We start from the raw sequence: 14,907 nt of genomic DNA, 5'->3' as shown, positions 1-14,907 counted from the left end.
GGCCAGCGCTGCCCTTCCCCCAGGGCACTGCCCCCAGGCTGCTGGGTGGGCAGGGACTGGAACAGCCCCACGGGGCAGCTTGTGCTGCTCCCCCTCCCTCCCCGCCCCGTGTCTGGTGCACGCGCGAGCCCCAGCTAGCAATATAGATCCGATTTATTTACAGGGTGCCCGCTCGCCCCCTCCCCGCGCTGCCGGCTATGTACATAAGGCCAAGTGTAAATACGCGAATGCACTTGAATACAGAATTAAAAACCGGTCTTTACACAACATGGGACAGGGCCTGGCACCGCCCGGCCCCACACGGTTACAGCACGCACGACGCACAATGCCCGCTGCACACACAGCGCCCGGATGGGCCGGGCTGGAGCCAGGCTGCCCATCCCAGCCCCCCCTCAGAGCCCCCGCCCGCAGCCCCCGCCATGGCCTGTTCTTTGGCTCCAAGACGCCCCCAAGGGGGGACTGGCCCACAGCCCCTTGGCATGCGGGGGGGGGTGTCAGGTGAGTCCTCAAGGGGTCCTGGGCAGCAAGGGGCACAGCCCCCCGCACTCAGTCAGTGCCCGCACCCAGCCAGCCCCCTGCCCCCTGCGCGGGCAGCAGGGGCAGGAGCCCAGCACAGGCCCCTGGGGGGACAGAGCTGGCACCTTTGGGGCAGTGACACCCACGCCGCTGCCCCGGGGCCTGTGCTCCCCCCTCCGCAGGGCCCTGCCCCGCCCTGCGCTGGCCCCTCAGCACTCGGCCTCCGAGACGGCGAAGAGGGCACTGTCCTGTCTGCCCACCTCGGCCACGGCGGCGGCCAGCTGCGCCAGGTTCCCGCTGGGGAAGTGCCGCGCCTCCCACAGGTTCAGGATCATGGCGGTCGGGCTGGCCTTCGAGGCAAAGAAGCTGAGATGGCTGCAGAGGAGAGGGGAGGGGGCGTCAGCCGGGAGCTCCAGCCCACCCCCACCCGGGGCACCCTCTGCCCTCACGGGCTGGTCGACCAGGCGGGGCTGGGCAAGAGGCCTGGCGAGGGGACACTCCCTGCCCCCAGTGCCCTGCCCCCGGGATCGCTCCCTGCCCCCGGTGTCCTGCCCCCAGGATCGCTCCCTGCCCCCAGTGCCCTGCCCCCAGGATCACTCCCTGCCCCCGGTGTCCTGCCCCCGGGATCACTCCCTGCCCCGATTCCCTGCCTCTGGGATCACTCCCTGTGCCTGATGCCCTGGTGGGGGGACGCTGCTTGCCCCCTGGTGCCCTGGCAGGGAGATGCTCCCTGCCCCCAGTGCCTTGGTGCTGGAGATGTTCCCTGCCCCCATACCTGTCCAGGTGGAGTTTCTGGGCCAGCGTTCTCCAGTCAGCCCCACGGGCGCAGGGCGTGTCCAAGCTGCTGATGATCTTCTGGCGGATGAGGAAGGGGATCTTGAAGGCACTGGGGCCCACCAGGGCTGGGCAGCCGGCCTCGCTCTCGGGCACCAGCCAGTCCGAGAAGCTTGTGTCCTAGGGGGGTGAGGTTAGGAGTGTGATATAATCTCTCACTGGAAGGTGACAGGGCCAGAAAGAGTTAATTACCTCCCAGACTGACCTGACCCAGGGCCCAGCTTTAGAGACTGGCTAGGAAAATCTGTAAATGAACAGAGCTTTGGAATGCAAGTCTGCATTGTTAGAGATAGAAGGGGAGCTGTGTGCTCAGGGCTTGTGATGTCAGCAAAGAAGTCTTGTCTATTGCTATAGCTTTGATTCAAAGATCAAAAAGGGAATATTAACAGTTCGGAAGACACTTGAGGGAAATAGTATTATTGTCTCTATGTCTCTTTGAAGGTTGTGGTAACCTGGATCTGAACTGTGTAATGGATAAATTACCCTGTGCTAATTGCCAGGATGTTTGGGAGAAGGAGAGTTAGGCCTATTGTTTTCTCAGGCCAAAAGGCTGCTGGAAATGTATAAGAACCTTGGGACACAACCCTGCTTCATCTCAGATCTGCTTTGGGTTTCAAGAGGGGGAAACCTTAAGCCACAAGGATTGAGATCCCCAGTCACTGACTGGAGCCACCCTGAATACGGACATTGGACTGTAACCTGTGGGGGGGAGGGATAGCTCAGTGGTTTGAGCATTGGCCTGCTAAACCCAGGGTTGTGAGTTCAATCCTTGAGGGGGGCCATTTAGGGATCTAGGGATTTAGTTGGGGTGGGACTAGAACCTCCTGAGATTCTTTCTATGATTTCTAAAAGAACTTTTGGCAACTACAAACTCATCTCTGCTATGTATCTGAACCTCAAGAATTGAATTCAAGTCTGTCTGTGTATTGATCTTTTAACCAACGCCCTATTGCTTTTCTTTTTTTAATAAATTTTAGTTTAGTAAACAAGAATTGGCTCTAGCGTGTATTTTACATGATGAGATCAGATTTTCAGTAACCATCATCATATCTGACGTGTGTGTCTGGATGGAGGCCTGGGCTGGGCATTTTAAGGGAACTGCACAATTTGGACTTCTGAGTAAACAGTGCGGTAACACTGAGGCTGTTTGGGGCTGGTTGGTAAATCTCAGTATTGGAAGATCCCCCAGCATTCGGGGTTTGTCTGCCCCGTTCTGGTCGCAGTTCACCCTGATTGAGTGACCTCGGCTGGCTCCCACGGGCAGCATCACAGCGTGGTGAGCCAGGGAGGGGACAGGGCCCCAGGCCTGGGGGTGGGGCTGGGCGTTCGGAGGGTCTGGCACCCACCTGCGTTGCTGCAGCCCGGCCCTTGGGGAGCTGCTGCCCTCTAGTCTGCTGTGCCCCGTGCCTGGCAGGGGGAGGCAATCCAGTGCCATGGCGATGGACCGGGATCCCTGACTCCCCAGCCCTCGGGCAGGTGGCTCCAGGGCCTGGCACCCGCCTGCAGTGAGCCCCCTGCCCCCTACTGGCTCCTGGGCCTGGCCCCCCTCATGGTTCCCGTTCCTCAGGCAGGTGGCTCCGGGGCCTGGCACATGCCTGCAGTGAGCCCCCCGCCCCCCACTGGCTCCTGGGCCTGGCCCCCTCATGGTTCCCGTTCCTCGGGCAGGTGGCTCCGGGGCCTGGCACATGCCTGCAGTCAGCCCCCCCAATCCCGGCCCGCTCACCTTGGCGATGTTGAAGTTGATGTTGAAGCTCTGCCCGTCGCCCTCCACCTGCCAGACCCAGATCTTGCAGGCCAGCTGGCAGGTGCTGGGGCTGAGGCGCTCCAGCGTGAAGGTGCAGTGCAGGTAGGGCTGCAGCCCACTCCACAGGTGGTAGAAGGGGATCTCCTGCGGCGGAGGGAAGCCGAGGGTCACTCCCGCCCGCCCTGGGGCTGCTGCAGGGCTCTCGGGCTTCAGGGGTGGGGCAGGAATCCCCCCAGCCTCCCCGGAAGCACCAGGGACGGCCCCCACCCCGGCCGAGAGCAGGGTCCAGGGGCAGCAGGAGCTGGGGGCAGGGAAGAGCAGGGCGTCCCTGCCAGCCCCTGGGACTCGGTGCTGTGGCGCTGCTGCAGGGCTCACCCGTCCTGCTGTGGGCAGAGCTGGGCCTGGCCCTGAGCCCTGGCTGGGGTAGGGTGGGTGCAGCAGGCACGGCTGGCTCTCCTACCTGGTAGCTGGCGAGGAGTTTGCTCTTCCACAGCGAGCTGGGCATGTCGTGGATGGAGAGGCGCAGGTTGTGGTAACTGTCCTTGAAGTGCAGGACGCGGGGGGCTCCGATCAGCTGCCCCCCCAGCTGCTTCTCCAGCTGCATCACCTCCTGCCGGGAGATGGGCGCTCAGCCAGGGACCGAGACCCAGCCTGGGCCAGTCCCCACTCAGCACGGGTCCTGGATCCGGCTGTGCCCAGCGGCCTGCGGGGGGGACAGAGCACCCCTCGCCCTCAGGTGCCTCCTCGCTGACCCCCTGCCCTCGGGGCCCCCAACCTGTCCCTGGGCAGCCCTGGCCCCAGTGAGAGCAGTGGGCTGAGCAAGGCAGCTCTGGGGGCCTCGTGGCACGGGGGGAGCCCGTTGCCTTTCTCTGCGGGGCTCAGCCCAGCCCTCCCAGGGCCCAGCTGGGCACTGACCAGCACGGCCCTGCTGCTGGAGGGGAGACAGGCACTGGGTCACACGGGAGCTAGAAGAGAGGTCCTGGAGGGCACATCTAGGCTGCTAGGGAAGAGATTAAAGTCCAGGACCTCCCTGGCAGCTATTCTCTGAGATGCTTCCAGTTCCACGCGCAGGGCCAGGGAGACTGGCAGAACTGCAGGGTCTCAATGCGTGGATGAGATGATGGTGAAGGGAGGAGGGGTTTAGGGTTATTGGGAAAGGAGGAGCCTATACAGGAAGGTTGGGCTCCACCTAAACCAAACAGGTACCAGATTGTTGGTGTGTAACGCTAAAAGGTGGTAGAGGAGTTTTGAAACTAAGGGCTGGGGGAAAGGCAACGGGTGCGGAGGAGCACATGGTTCGGACAGAGACATCCCTTGGGGGAGGATCTCTTAACGGGGATTCTCTATGTCCTAGTGAAGGGGAGAGGATCGAAGCTGATAAAGTGCAGGTAGGAACTGAGGAGAAACAGAGTCCAGTGAAAGGTTTCAGAGTGGTAGCCGTGTTAGTCTGTATCAGCAGTTACCTCACATGACGGCACACAACTAAATATTGACAAATATAGAAATGCTAGAAGTGCTGGGTGCACTCGAGTGCTTGGTATTGAATGAGGATATTGATATAGTCGGCATCACAGAAATTGGTGGAATGATGATAATCAGTGGGGCGCGGTGACACCAGGGTAGGAACTAGATAGGAATGACAGAGCAGGTCGCGCTGTGGGGGTGTGACACTGTATGTGAAAGAAAGCGTCGAGTCAAATATAGTACAAATCTTAAATGAATCAAACTGTACCATAGAATCTCTCGGGATAGAAATTCCATGCTCGAATAATAAGCGTATAGCAGCAGGGATATACTCCTGCCCACCTGACCAGGGTGGTGCTGGTGATTGTGAAATGCCCTGGGAGAGTAGAGAGGCTACAAAGACAGAAAATAATAATGGGGGATTTCGACTATCCCTATATTGACTGGGTACATGTCACCTCAGGATGGGATGCAGAGATAACATTTCTACACACGATTAATGACTGGAACCCGCAAGAGAAGAGGCAATTCTTGATTTAGTGCTAAGTGGAGCACAGGTTCTGGTCCAAGAGGTGAATAGAGCTGAACTGTTCAGTAATAGCGACCATGATGTAATTACATTTAACACCCGGGGGGCTGGGGATACCAAAGAAACCCACCCCAGTAGTATTTAACTTCACAAGGGGGAACTAGTGGCTAGTTAAACAGAAATTAAAAGGAACGCAAGAGGGAAATGCCTGCAAGCTGCATGGAGACCATAACAGAGGCTCAAACTACATGCATACCCCAAATAAAAAAACAGTAAGAAGTCCAAAAAAATGTCACCGTGGCAAACAGCAGAGTCTAAGAGGTGGTTAGACGCAAAAAGGCATCCTTTAAACATTGGAAGTTATGTCCTGCTGGGGAAAACAGGAAAGAGCATCAACTCTGGCGAGTCAAGTGTAAAAGTGTAAGTAGGGAGGCCAAAAAAGAATTTGAAGAGCAGCTAGCAAAAAACTAACAGCAACATTTTTAAGTCCCTCAGAAGCAGAAACCCTGGTGAACAAGCCTGGTGAACAATCAAACCAGCACGATCGAGGTGCTGAAGAAGCACTTAAAGTAGACAAGACATTGCGGAGAAAACTAAATGAATTCTTTGCATTGGTTTTCACGGCTGAGGATGTGAGGGAGACTCCCACACCTGAGCCATTATTTTTAGGTGACAAATCTGAGGAACTGTTCTAGATTGAGGTGTTAATAGAGGAGGTTTTGGAACAAACTGATAAACAGTAATAAGTCACCAGGACCGATGGTATCACCCAAGAGTGCTGAAGGAACTCAAATGTGACATTGCAGAACTACTAACTGTGGCGTGTAACCTATAGCTTAAATCCCCGTGCCCTCCCTGGGGGGCTCCAAGCAAGAACCCACCCCCAGCCTCTGCACCAGATGACTGGAGGGTAGCTAATGTGACACCAATTTTTAAAAAGCCTCCAGAGGTGATCCCGGCAATTATAGGCCAATGAGCCTGACTTCTAATAAAGAACAGAATTATCAGACACAGAGATGAACACTGCAGGGGACAGTATGTTGGGGAAGAGTCAACAGGGCTTTTGTAAAGGGAAATCATACCTCACCAATCTATTAGAATTCTTGGGGGGGGGGGGGTCAACAAGGGGGATCCAGTGGCTACAATGTACTTGGACTTTTAGAAAGCTTTTGACAAGGTTCCTCACCAAAGGCTCTTGAGCAAAGTAAGCAGTCTTGGGATAAGAGGGAAGGTTCTCTCATGGATCAGTAACTGGTTAAAAGATAGGAAACAAAGGGTAGGAATAAATGGTCAGTTTTCACAGAGGAGAGAAGTAAATAGTGGGGTCCTCCAAGGATCTGTACTGGGACCAGTGCTGTTCAACAGATTCATGAATGATCTGGAAAAAGGGGTAAACAGGGAGGTAGCAAAATTTGCAGATGATACAAAACTACTCAAGATAGTTAAGTTCAAAGCAGACTGTGAAGAGCTAAAAAGGATCTCACAAAACTGGGGGACGGGGCAACAAAATGGCAGATGAAAATCAGTGTTGGTAAATGCAAAGTAATGCACATTGGAAAGCATAATCCCAACGATACGTATAAAATGACGGGGTCTAAATTAGCTGTTACCACTCAAGAAAGAGACCTTGGGAGTCATTGTGGATAGTTCTCTGAAAACATCCACTCAATGTGCAGTGGCCGTCAAAACAGCAAACAGAATGTCAGGAACTATTAGGAAAGGGATAGATAATAAGACAGAAAATATCATGTTGCCTCTATATAAATCCATGGTACGCCCACACCTTGAATACTGCGTGCAGACGTGGTCGCCCCATCTCAAAAAAGATACATTAGAACTGGAAAAAGTACAGGGAAGGGCAACAAAAATGATTAGGGGGATGGAACGGCTGCCGTATGAGGAGAGATTAATAAGACTGGTCCTTTTCAGCTTGGAAAAGAGACGACTAAGGGGGGATATGGTCGAGGTCTATAAAATCATGACTGGTGTAGAGAAAGTGAATAAGGAAGTGTTATTTACTCCTTCTCGTAACACAAGAACCAGGGGTCACCCAAGGAAATTAACAGGCAGCAGGTTTAAGACACACAAAAGGAAGTATTTCTTCACCCAACGCACAGTCAGTCTGTGGGATTCTTTGCCAGAGGAGGTTGTGAAGGCCAAGACTATAACAGGGTTCAAAAAAGAACTAGATCAGTTCCTGGAGGACAGGTCCATCAGTGGCTATTAGCCAGGCTGGGTAGGGATGCAAACCCACGCTCCAGGTGTCCCTAAGCCTCTGACGGCCAGCAGCCGGGGCTGGATGCCAGGGGACGGATCACTCGCACTTGCCCTGTTCTGTTCACTCCCTCTGCGGCACCTGGCACTGGCCGCTGGCAGCAGACAGGACACTGGGCTGGACGGGCCTCGGGCTGACCCCATGGGGCTGTTCTCATGTAGTTGGGATGGGAACTGGCTGGTGGGCCAGGAACATGACTAAGGGCCAGAACCCTGCCAGGACTGGAGTAGCAGAGAGCGCCCCCCATGACAGCCCTCCCACCCTGCTCCCTAGAGCACCCCCTGGTGGGAGAGGCTGGGGCTGGAGTGGCTGGGAGTCCCCCCAGTGCCAGAGCTCCCCGCTGCTCTCCATGTGCCCCCCAGGTCTGACACAGAGTCCAGGCCTCTCTCAGCTGGGCTGGGGGCATCAGCCCCTCTTTGGCGAAGGTGAGTCAGGGCCTGGGAGGCAGGGCAGGGGTCAGGCCAGGGTGGAGGACAGGGCAGGGCAGGTTGTGGGCAGGCCGTGCGGCAGTACCTGGAGCACGTCCGGGGTGTCGCGGAGGCAGTACACGTGGACGCTGTACTCCAGGGAGCTGCAGGAGGCAGGGCAGGGGACAGGGCAGGGCAGGTTGTGGGCAGGCCGTGGGGCAGGCTGTGGGGCAGGTTGTGGGCAGGCCATGGGGCAGGTTGTGGGGCAGTACCTGGAGCACGTCCGGGGTGTCGCGGAGGCAGTACACGCGGACGCTGTACTCCAGGGAGCTGCAGGAGGCAGGGCAGGGGACAGGGCAGGGCAGGGCAGGATGTGGGGCAGGCCGTGGGGCAGTACCTGGAGCACGTCCGGGGTGTCGCGGAGGCAGTACACGCGGACGCTGTACTCCAGGGAGCTGCAGGAGGCAGGGTGGAGGACAGGGCAGGGCAGGCCATGGGGCAGGATGTGGGGCAGGCGGTGGGGCAGGCCGTGGGGCAGTACCTGGAGCACGTCCGGGGTGTCGCGGAGGCAGTACACGCGGACGCTGTACTCCAGGGAGCTGCAGGAGGCAGGGCAGGGGACAGGGCAGGGCAGGTTGTGGGCAGGCCGTGGGGCAGGCTGTGGGGCAGGTTGTGGGCAGGCCATGGGGCAGGTTGTGGGGCAGTACCTGGAGCACGTCCGGGGTGTCGCGGAGGCAGTACACGCGGACGCTGTACTCCAGGGAGCTGCAGGAGGCAGGGTGGAGGACAGGGCAGGGCAGGCCGTGGGGCAGGATGTGGGGCAGGCGGTGGGGCAGGCCGTGGGACAGTACCTGGAGCACGTCCGGGGTGTCGCGGAGGCAGTACACGCGGACGCTGTACTCCAGGGAGCTGCAGGAGGCAGGGCAGGGGACAGGGCAGGGCAGGTTGTGGGCAGGCCGTGGGGCAGGCTGTGGGGCAGTACCTGGAGCACGTCCGGGGTGTCGCGGAGGCAGTACACGCGGACGCTGTACTCCAGGGAGCTGCAGGAGGCCGGTGCGAAGAGCAGAAGTTTGAGGCGCTTGGCGGCCGCCATGCTGAGTGACTCCCCCACCAGGGCGAAGCGCCCCAGCTGCTCCATGTAGACGTAGGCGACCTGGGCCTCCAGCTGGCAGTAATAGAGCCCCGAGGACGGCTCCTCCCCGACCTGCAGCACGTCCTGCGGCAGAGACCCCAGAGCTGGGCACGCGCCCGCCAGGCCCCCGCCTCAGCCCTGTCTGCCACCGAGAGCCGGCTCCGAGCGGGGACCCTGCCCTGGGGGGCGCCGAGCGGGGACCCTTCCCCTCCCCGTGCCCTGGGGGGCGCCGAGCGGGGACCCTCCCCCTGCCCCTGCCCTGGGGGGCTCCGAGCGGGGACCCTCCCCCTGCCCTGCAGGGCTCTGAGTGGGGACCCTTCCCCTCCCCGTGCCCTGGGGGGTGCCGAGCGGGGACCCTCCCCCTGCCCCTGCCCTGGGGGGCTCCGAGCGGGGACCCTCCCCCTGCCCTGCAGGGCTCTGAGTGGGGACCCTTCCCCTCCCCGTGCCCTGGGGGGTGCAGAGCGGGGACCCTCCCCCTGCCCTGCAGGGCTCTGAGTGGGGACCCTCCCCCTGCCCCTGCCCTGGGGGGCTCTGAGTGGGGACCCTCCCCCTGCCCCTGCCCAGGGGGCTCCGAGCAGGGACCCCAGGCCTAGCCATTTTCTTTCCCAGGCCATGTCAGGGGAGGGGACGTGCACCCCCTGTGAGTGCCTTTGGGGTCCCCTCGGCACTCCCAATATCAGCCCCCCCTTGTGGGCCCCTGGCCTGGGCACTCACCTCCCAGGTGCCCTCACATGACTGCTTCTTCAGGCGGATGCTCCAGTCGGCAGCGTTGGCCTCCACGCAGTGCCCCAGGGCCAGGATGGCGGGGCGCGTGAGTAGCACCCCCGGGGGCCCGCAGCTGACGATGGGGCTCAGCAGGGTCTGGCAGCCGGCTAGGGGCAACCTCCACAGGGAGAGGAGAGAGGATGAGAGAGAGGTGAGACGGGGGCACTGCCAGGGCACAGAGCTGGCACCAGCTGCAGGGAGCTCCATGCTGGTGGCCCAGGGGCTGGCAGAGCTGCAGGCCCGGGGAGCTCGTGGCCCGGGGGCTGGCAGAGCTGCAGGCCCGGGGAGCTCCGTGGCCCGGGGGCTGGCAGGGCTGCAGGCCCGGGGAGCTCCGTGGCCCGGGGGCTGGCAGGGCTGCAGGCCCGGGGAGCTCCGTGGCCCGGGGGCTGGCAGGGCTGCAGGCCCGGGGAGCTCCGTGGCCCAGGGAGCTCCATGGCCCAGGGGCTGGCAGGGCTGCAGGCCCAGGGAGCTCCGTGGCCCGGGGGCTGGCAGGGCTGCAGGCCCGGGGAGCTCCGTGGCCCGGGGGCTGGCAGAGCTGCAGGCCCAGGGAGCTCCGTGGCCCGGGGGCTGGCAGGGCTGCAGGCCCAGGGAGCTCCGTGGCCCGGGGGCTGGCAGGGCTGCAGGCCGAGCACCTACCTCACGTCCTCCTGCTTGTGCAGCGTCAGGTAGACCTCGTAGATCTTCCCCCGCGGGATGGCGTCGGGCGGGATGAGCAGGCTGATCCCTGCAGCAGGGCAGATGGCGCAGGTCAGCGGGTGCTGCCCTGACCCCAGCACCGTCCACGGGGCCCACCGGCCTTTCTGGCTCCAGCCCTGCCCCGTGCCCCCCCAGGGCTGTGCCAGCCCGTGCAGGAGCGCAGGCCCAGCGTGGCTAGCCCAGACGCCCCGCGGCACCCACTGCCCGGTGGGCAGGGGGAGGGACTCACACGCTGGCTCGCAGGCCGGGGCCCCAGGGTGCTGCCCCACCCCCACGCCAGCCGTACCTGTGTTGGGGATCAGGAGCCGCCCCCCCAGGAAATTGAAGGTGCCGTAGGCCATGTTGGCAGCGCCCCGGGGCAGGGAGCGGAAGCAGCTCTGGGCGGCGAAGCGCGAGACGAAATCCACGCCCTCGGCGGCGGGCGAGCTGTGGTGCAGGGTGTGGCGCCCGGCGCCCAGCGGGCTCAGCAGGTGCCCGTTGCTGAGTTGGAACTTGCTGTGCCCGTCCTGGCGCGAGCACAGGGAGCCCTGGTAGGTCATGGTGGCCGTGCTGAGGTCGGGCTGGATGGTGAGCAGGTGGGACGTCCCTGTGAGCGGGCAGAGGGTAAGCCAGTCACACACATGGTCAGGGGGCTCCCAGGGGGCAGAGAGCCCTGCCCCCAGGGCAGGGAGGTCCCGCCCCTTGCCCAGGCCAGTGGGAAGGGTCCTGGGGCCCGGGCCTGGCTCTGTGCCAGCAGGCTGGCAGGGACGAGCGCTCCAGGACCGCGCTGCCCGATCCCATGGGAGCTGCACCCCGCCCAGCGCTGCCCGCGCCCCCCATGCCGCACGCACCTGCCTTGGCTGGTTTGCTGCTGACGGGCTGGAAGCCGGCGGTGAGGATGGACGAGTCGGCCACGTCGGGGTCCAGGCCCCCCTTCTTGCGGCAGCACACCAGGACCACCACGAGCAGCAGCAGCACCAGGCAGACGGCCACAGCCATGAGCCCCACGTACAGTGCCACGTCCTCGGGGCCAGAGGCGGCTGGGGGGAGAACCGCGCTGAGCCAGGCTTTGCTCTGGCCAGGGCCGCGGGGTCCTGTGCTGCAGCGCCCCCCACAGGAGGGGACGGGCAGGCGCCCAGGGAGGCTGGGGCACGGCAAGAGGGTGTATCCCTGGGCATGTGCCAGATCGGGGCTGAGGCCTTCTGTGGGACTTAGCCAGGGCCAGTTTCCCCACTGGGCCCCACTCCTGGGACCTGAATTCACAAAGCGTCTCTGTCCCCACGGGAAACGCAGCTGAGGGCATGTGAGTTTTGGCCTGACATAGAATCATAGAACTGGAAGGGGCCGCGAGAGGTCGTCTAGTCCAGTCCCCTGCACTCCTGGCAGGACTACGTATTATCTAGACCATCCCTGACAGGTGTTTGTCCAACCTGCTCTTAAAAATCTCCAATGATGGTGTGACGTTATTGACATAAACTGGGACCGTATAGATCATTGTTGCAACCAAGGTCCTGTAGTGGCACCCAAATCTTGTATAAAGGGGGTCAAATGGGGTGTCTAGGACAAGGTTATGGTTTACTGGTTATGATTATGCTGTCTAGATGTGTGTATCAGTTTTGTAGTTGAAGTTATGAATATTGGCTCTATACTGTCTGTATGGCAAACTTATGCTATGCTTCTGGGTGACATCCCAGACAAGCTGAGATTAGCTCTGCCTAGCCTGCTTGATGGCCCATTAAGGACCATCAGCTATACAATGGACCCATTGAGAGAAGGCAGATACGCCTTGTACCTCAGCAAAGTATGCAGGGACTGGCCCATGTGACTCCAGACTCCATGTTGCTGTAATCTTCCACAGTAAGAACAAAGAGGTGATCTTACACCTGGAAAAGACTATATAAGGCTGATGCCTGATCTTCATCTTGTCTTCAATCCTGCTTCTTACCTCTGGAGGAACTTTGCTACAAGCTGAAGCTTTGAACAAAGGACTGAGGACCCATCCCAGCGGGGGATGTATTCCAGAGACTTGATTTGAACCTGCAGTTTATTCCATCGCTGCTGCAAGCCTGAACCAAGAACTTTGCCATTACTGTATGTAATTGATTCCATTTAACCAATTCTAACTCTCATCTCTATCTTTTTCCTTTTATGAATAAACCTTTAGATTTTAGATTCTAAAGGATCGGCAACAGCGTGATTTGTGGGTAAGATCTGATTTGTATATTGACCTGGGTCTGGGGCTTGGTCCTTTGGGATCAGGAGAACCTTTTTCTTTTACTGGGGTATTGGTTTTCATAACCATTTGTCCCCATAACGAGTGGTACTGGTGGTAATACTGGGAAACTGGAGTATCTAAGGAGATTGCTTGTGAGACTTGCAGTTAGCCAGTGGGGTGAGACTGGAGTCCTCTTAGTCTGGCTGGTGGTTTGCCTTAGAGGTGGAAAAAACCCCAGCCTTGGGCTGTAACTGCCCTATTTGAGCAATTTATCCTGAGTTGGCACTCTCAGTTGGGTTCCGCCAGAACCGCATTGTCACAGTGGCGTAGTCGTGCTTGGATCCACAGAACCAGGTCAATTAAGCTTTGGGTCAGAACCCCACGCTATCCAAATTTGAATTTTGGGATTGAGAGTTTTGTTGGTTAAAGAGCTGCTGCAATGGCTGAGCAAAGAGCATATGAGGGACTTGGGAAAAAAGCCCTGGAAAATTTGTGTTCAGAAAAGAGGATAAGCTTTAGAAAGAAAGCTACAAAGGAAGAATTGAGAAATCTGCTAATAGCCAGTGATCAGGGGGCAAGAGCACAGCCCTTACCTGAGGCTGCAGAAGATGCAGAAAAAATTAGGATGCAAAGGGTGACAAGTCAACTGCAATTTGAGCATGAACAGAAGCTGGCAGATCTTCGATTGCTGGAGAAGCACAAAATAGCAGAGTTAGAAAGAGAGAGAGAGAAAGAGGCTGCTGAGAGAGAGAAAGAGGCTGCTGAGAGAGAGAAAGAGGCTGATCAAAGAAAGAAGGAGGCTGAAGAGAGAGCCCGTAAGGGGCGTCTAGAGCTGCTCGCTGCTGAGCAGGAGACTCACAGGATGGAACAGGAGACTCACAAGATGGAACAGGAGACGGCCAGACTTCAGCTCCAAGTAATGGAAGAGCGGAGAAAGTCATCCCCACCTGGTACTCCACTTCCCCCCCGCCATGAGAAAAACTGGGAAAGGATGTGTCCCATTTACAATGATACTGAGGATATAGAGGAGTTTTTGTCTACCTTTGAACGCCTCTGCAATCTGTACCAGATCCCTGAGGGTCAGCGAATGCCTGTCCTGCTAACCAGACTGACTGGAAAAGCCAGGGAGGTGTTTAATGACTTGGGGGAACAAGAAGCGTTAAATTATGAGCGGTTTAAGGATTCTGTGTTAAGGCGATTCAAGGTTACTCCTGAATCTTACAGAGTTAAGTTTAGAGAGTTTAAAATGCCTAAGGATTGTACTTTTGTAGAATGTGCTCATAAGCTGATGGGTTTTGTTAAAAAGTGGGTTATGGGAGCCAAGGTTCATGGGAGTTTTGAAAAACTGCTGGATTTAATAACTTTGGAACAGTTCTTAGACATTGTGCCTGACAATGTGAGAGCAGCTGTGTGTGACAGGGACCCTGAGTCAGTCCTACGGGCAGCAGAGATTGCCGATGCCCATACCCAAAACAGGGCTCGAGGAGGGTGTAAAACCCCGGGGAAAACTGATCACCAGTCTCCCCAGTTCAAGAGGAGGGAAGGATTTAAAAATAAACCTGACTCTTCTAAAGGAGTTCAAGGGGGCCCGGAGGGTAGGAACTCGCATCCCCAGCAGGTTACATGCTATCGCTGTGGTACGCTGGGCCACATGAGACCAGACTGCCCGACACTGAAGGGCAGCCCAAAACCAGCAACCCCAAATGCCACGGCCAATGCTAACCCTGTTGTTGTAAACTCACAGGCAAGCCACACAGAGCCCAGCATTGGTGCCCTGTGTGCAAATGCTGTTTCTGTTGTCTCTGAAGGATTTGACCTTAAAACTCACATTAAAGCTAAATATGGGGGAAATAATGCAGAGTTTATTAGCAGTGCAGAAGTGAATGGAGTGAGGTGTATGGCATGGAGGGACACCGCAGCAGATATTACTCTGGTTAAAGCAAGTCTTGTCAGGAAGGAAGATTATTTGCCAGGCGAAGATGTAACTGTTGTAGCCTTATCTAAGTATTTTGTCAGGGTGCCTTTGGCTAAAATCCACCTGAAATGGAAGGGATTGGAGGGCACCATGGTTGTGGGAGTAAAAGACATAATCCCTAAGGATATTATGATTGGAAATGATATTAAAGCTATGGTCAGTCAAGTTAATACAAACCAGGCACAAGAGAGGATTGATCCTAAGGTTGTGCCTATGGAGGGTTTCTCCAAAAGTTTGTCTTTGGAAAGTAGCTGTTTGGCTGTGAATGAAGTTTCTGAATGTCTATCTAATGTCTCAGAAGTAAATCTGGAATTAGATCAAGCGAAGGGAGAGGAGAACAAGGAGATTTTGGATGAGCCTAGGCAGTCTTGTGAGC

General features: G+C 57.9%; 1 protein-coding gene across 4 annotated transcripts in view; it reads right to left on the bottom strand.

Annotated features, from left to right (window-relative positions):
* Nucleotides 1-135: 135 nt before the first annotated feature.
* Nucleotides 136-14,907, bottom strand: part of UNC5A (unc-5 netrin receptor A) — a 63,623-nt gene continuing 48,851 nt past the window's right edge. For all 4 annotated transcript variants that reach the window (XM_065555194.1, XM_065555195.1, XM_065555193.1 and 1 more), the window contains 9 exons: nt 11,193-11,381; nt 10,649-10,948; nt 10,303-10,390; nt 9,616-9,784; nt 8,752-8,985; nt 3,555-3,704; nt 3,074-3,238; nt 1,292-1,470; nt 136-891 (listed from right to left, as the gene is read on the bottom strand). In XM_065555194.1, coding sequence (XP_065411266.1) covers nt 726-891; nt 1,292-1,470; nt 3,074-3,238; nt 3,555-3,704; nt 8,752-8,985; nt 9,616-9,784; nt 10,303-10,390; nt 10,649-10,948; nt 11,193-11,381 — 1,640 coding nt within the window. In that variant the 3' untranslated portion in view covers nt 136-725. The remainder of the gene's footprint in view (nt 892-1,291; nt 1,471-3,073; nt 3,239-3,554; nt 3,705-8,751; nt 8,986-9,615; nt 9,785-10,302; nt 10,391-10,648; nt 10,949-11,192; nt 11,382-14,907) is intronic.

The sequence above is a fragment of the Chrysemys picta genome, chromosome 8, assembly GCF_011386835.1.
Source record: "Chrysemys picta bellii isolate R12L10 chromosome 8, ASM1138683v2, whole genome shotgun sequence".
Taxonomy (NCBI): Eukaryota; Metazoa; Chordata; order Testudines; family Emydidae; genus Chrysemys; species Chrysemys picta.
This window is presented reverse-complemented; position numbering and strand designations above follow the sequence as displayed.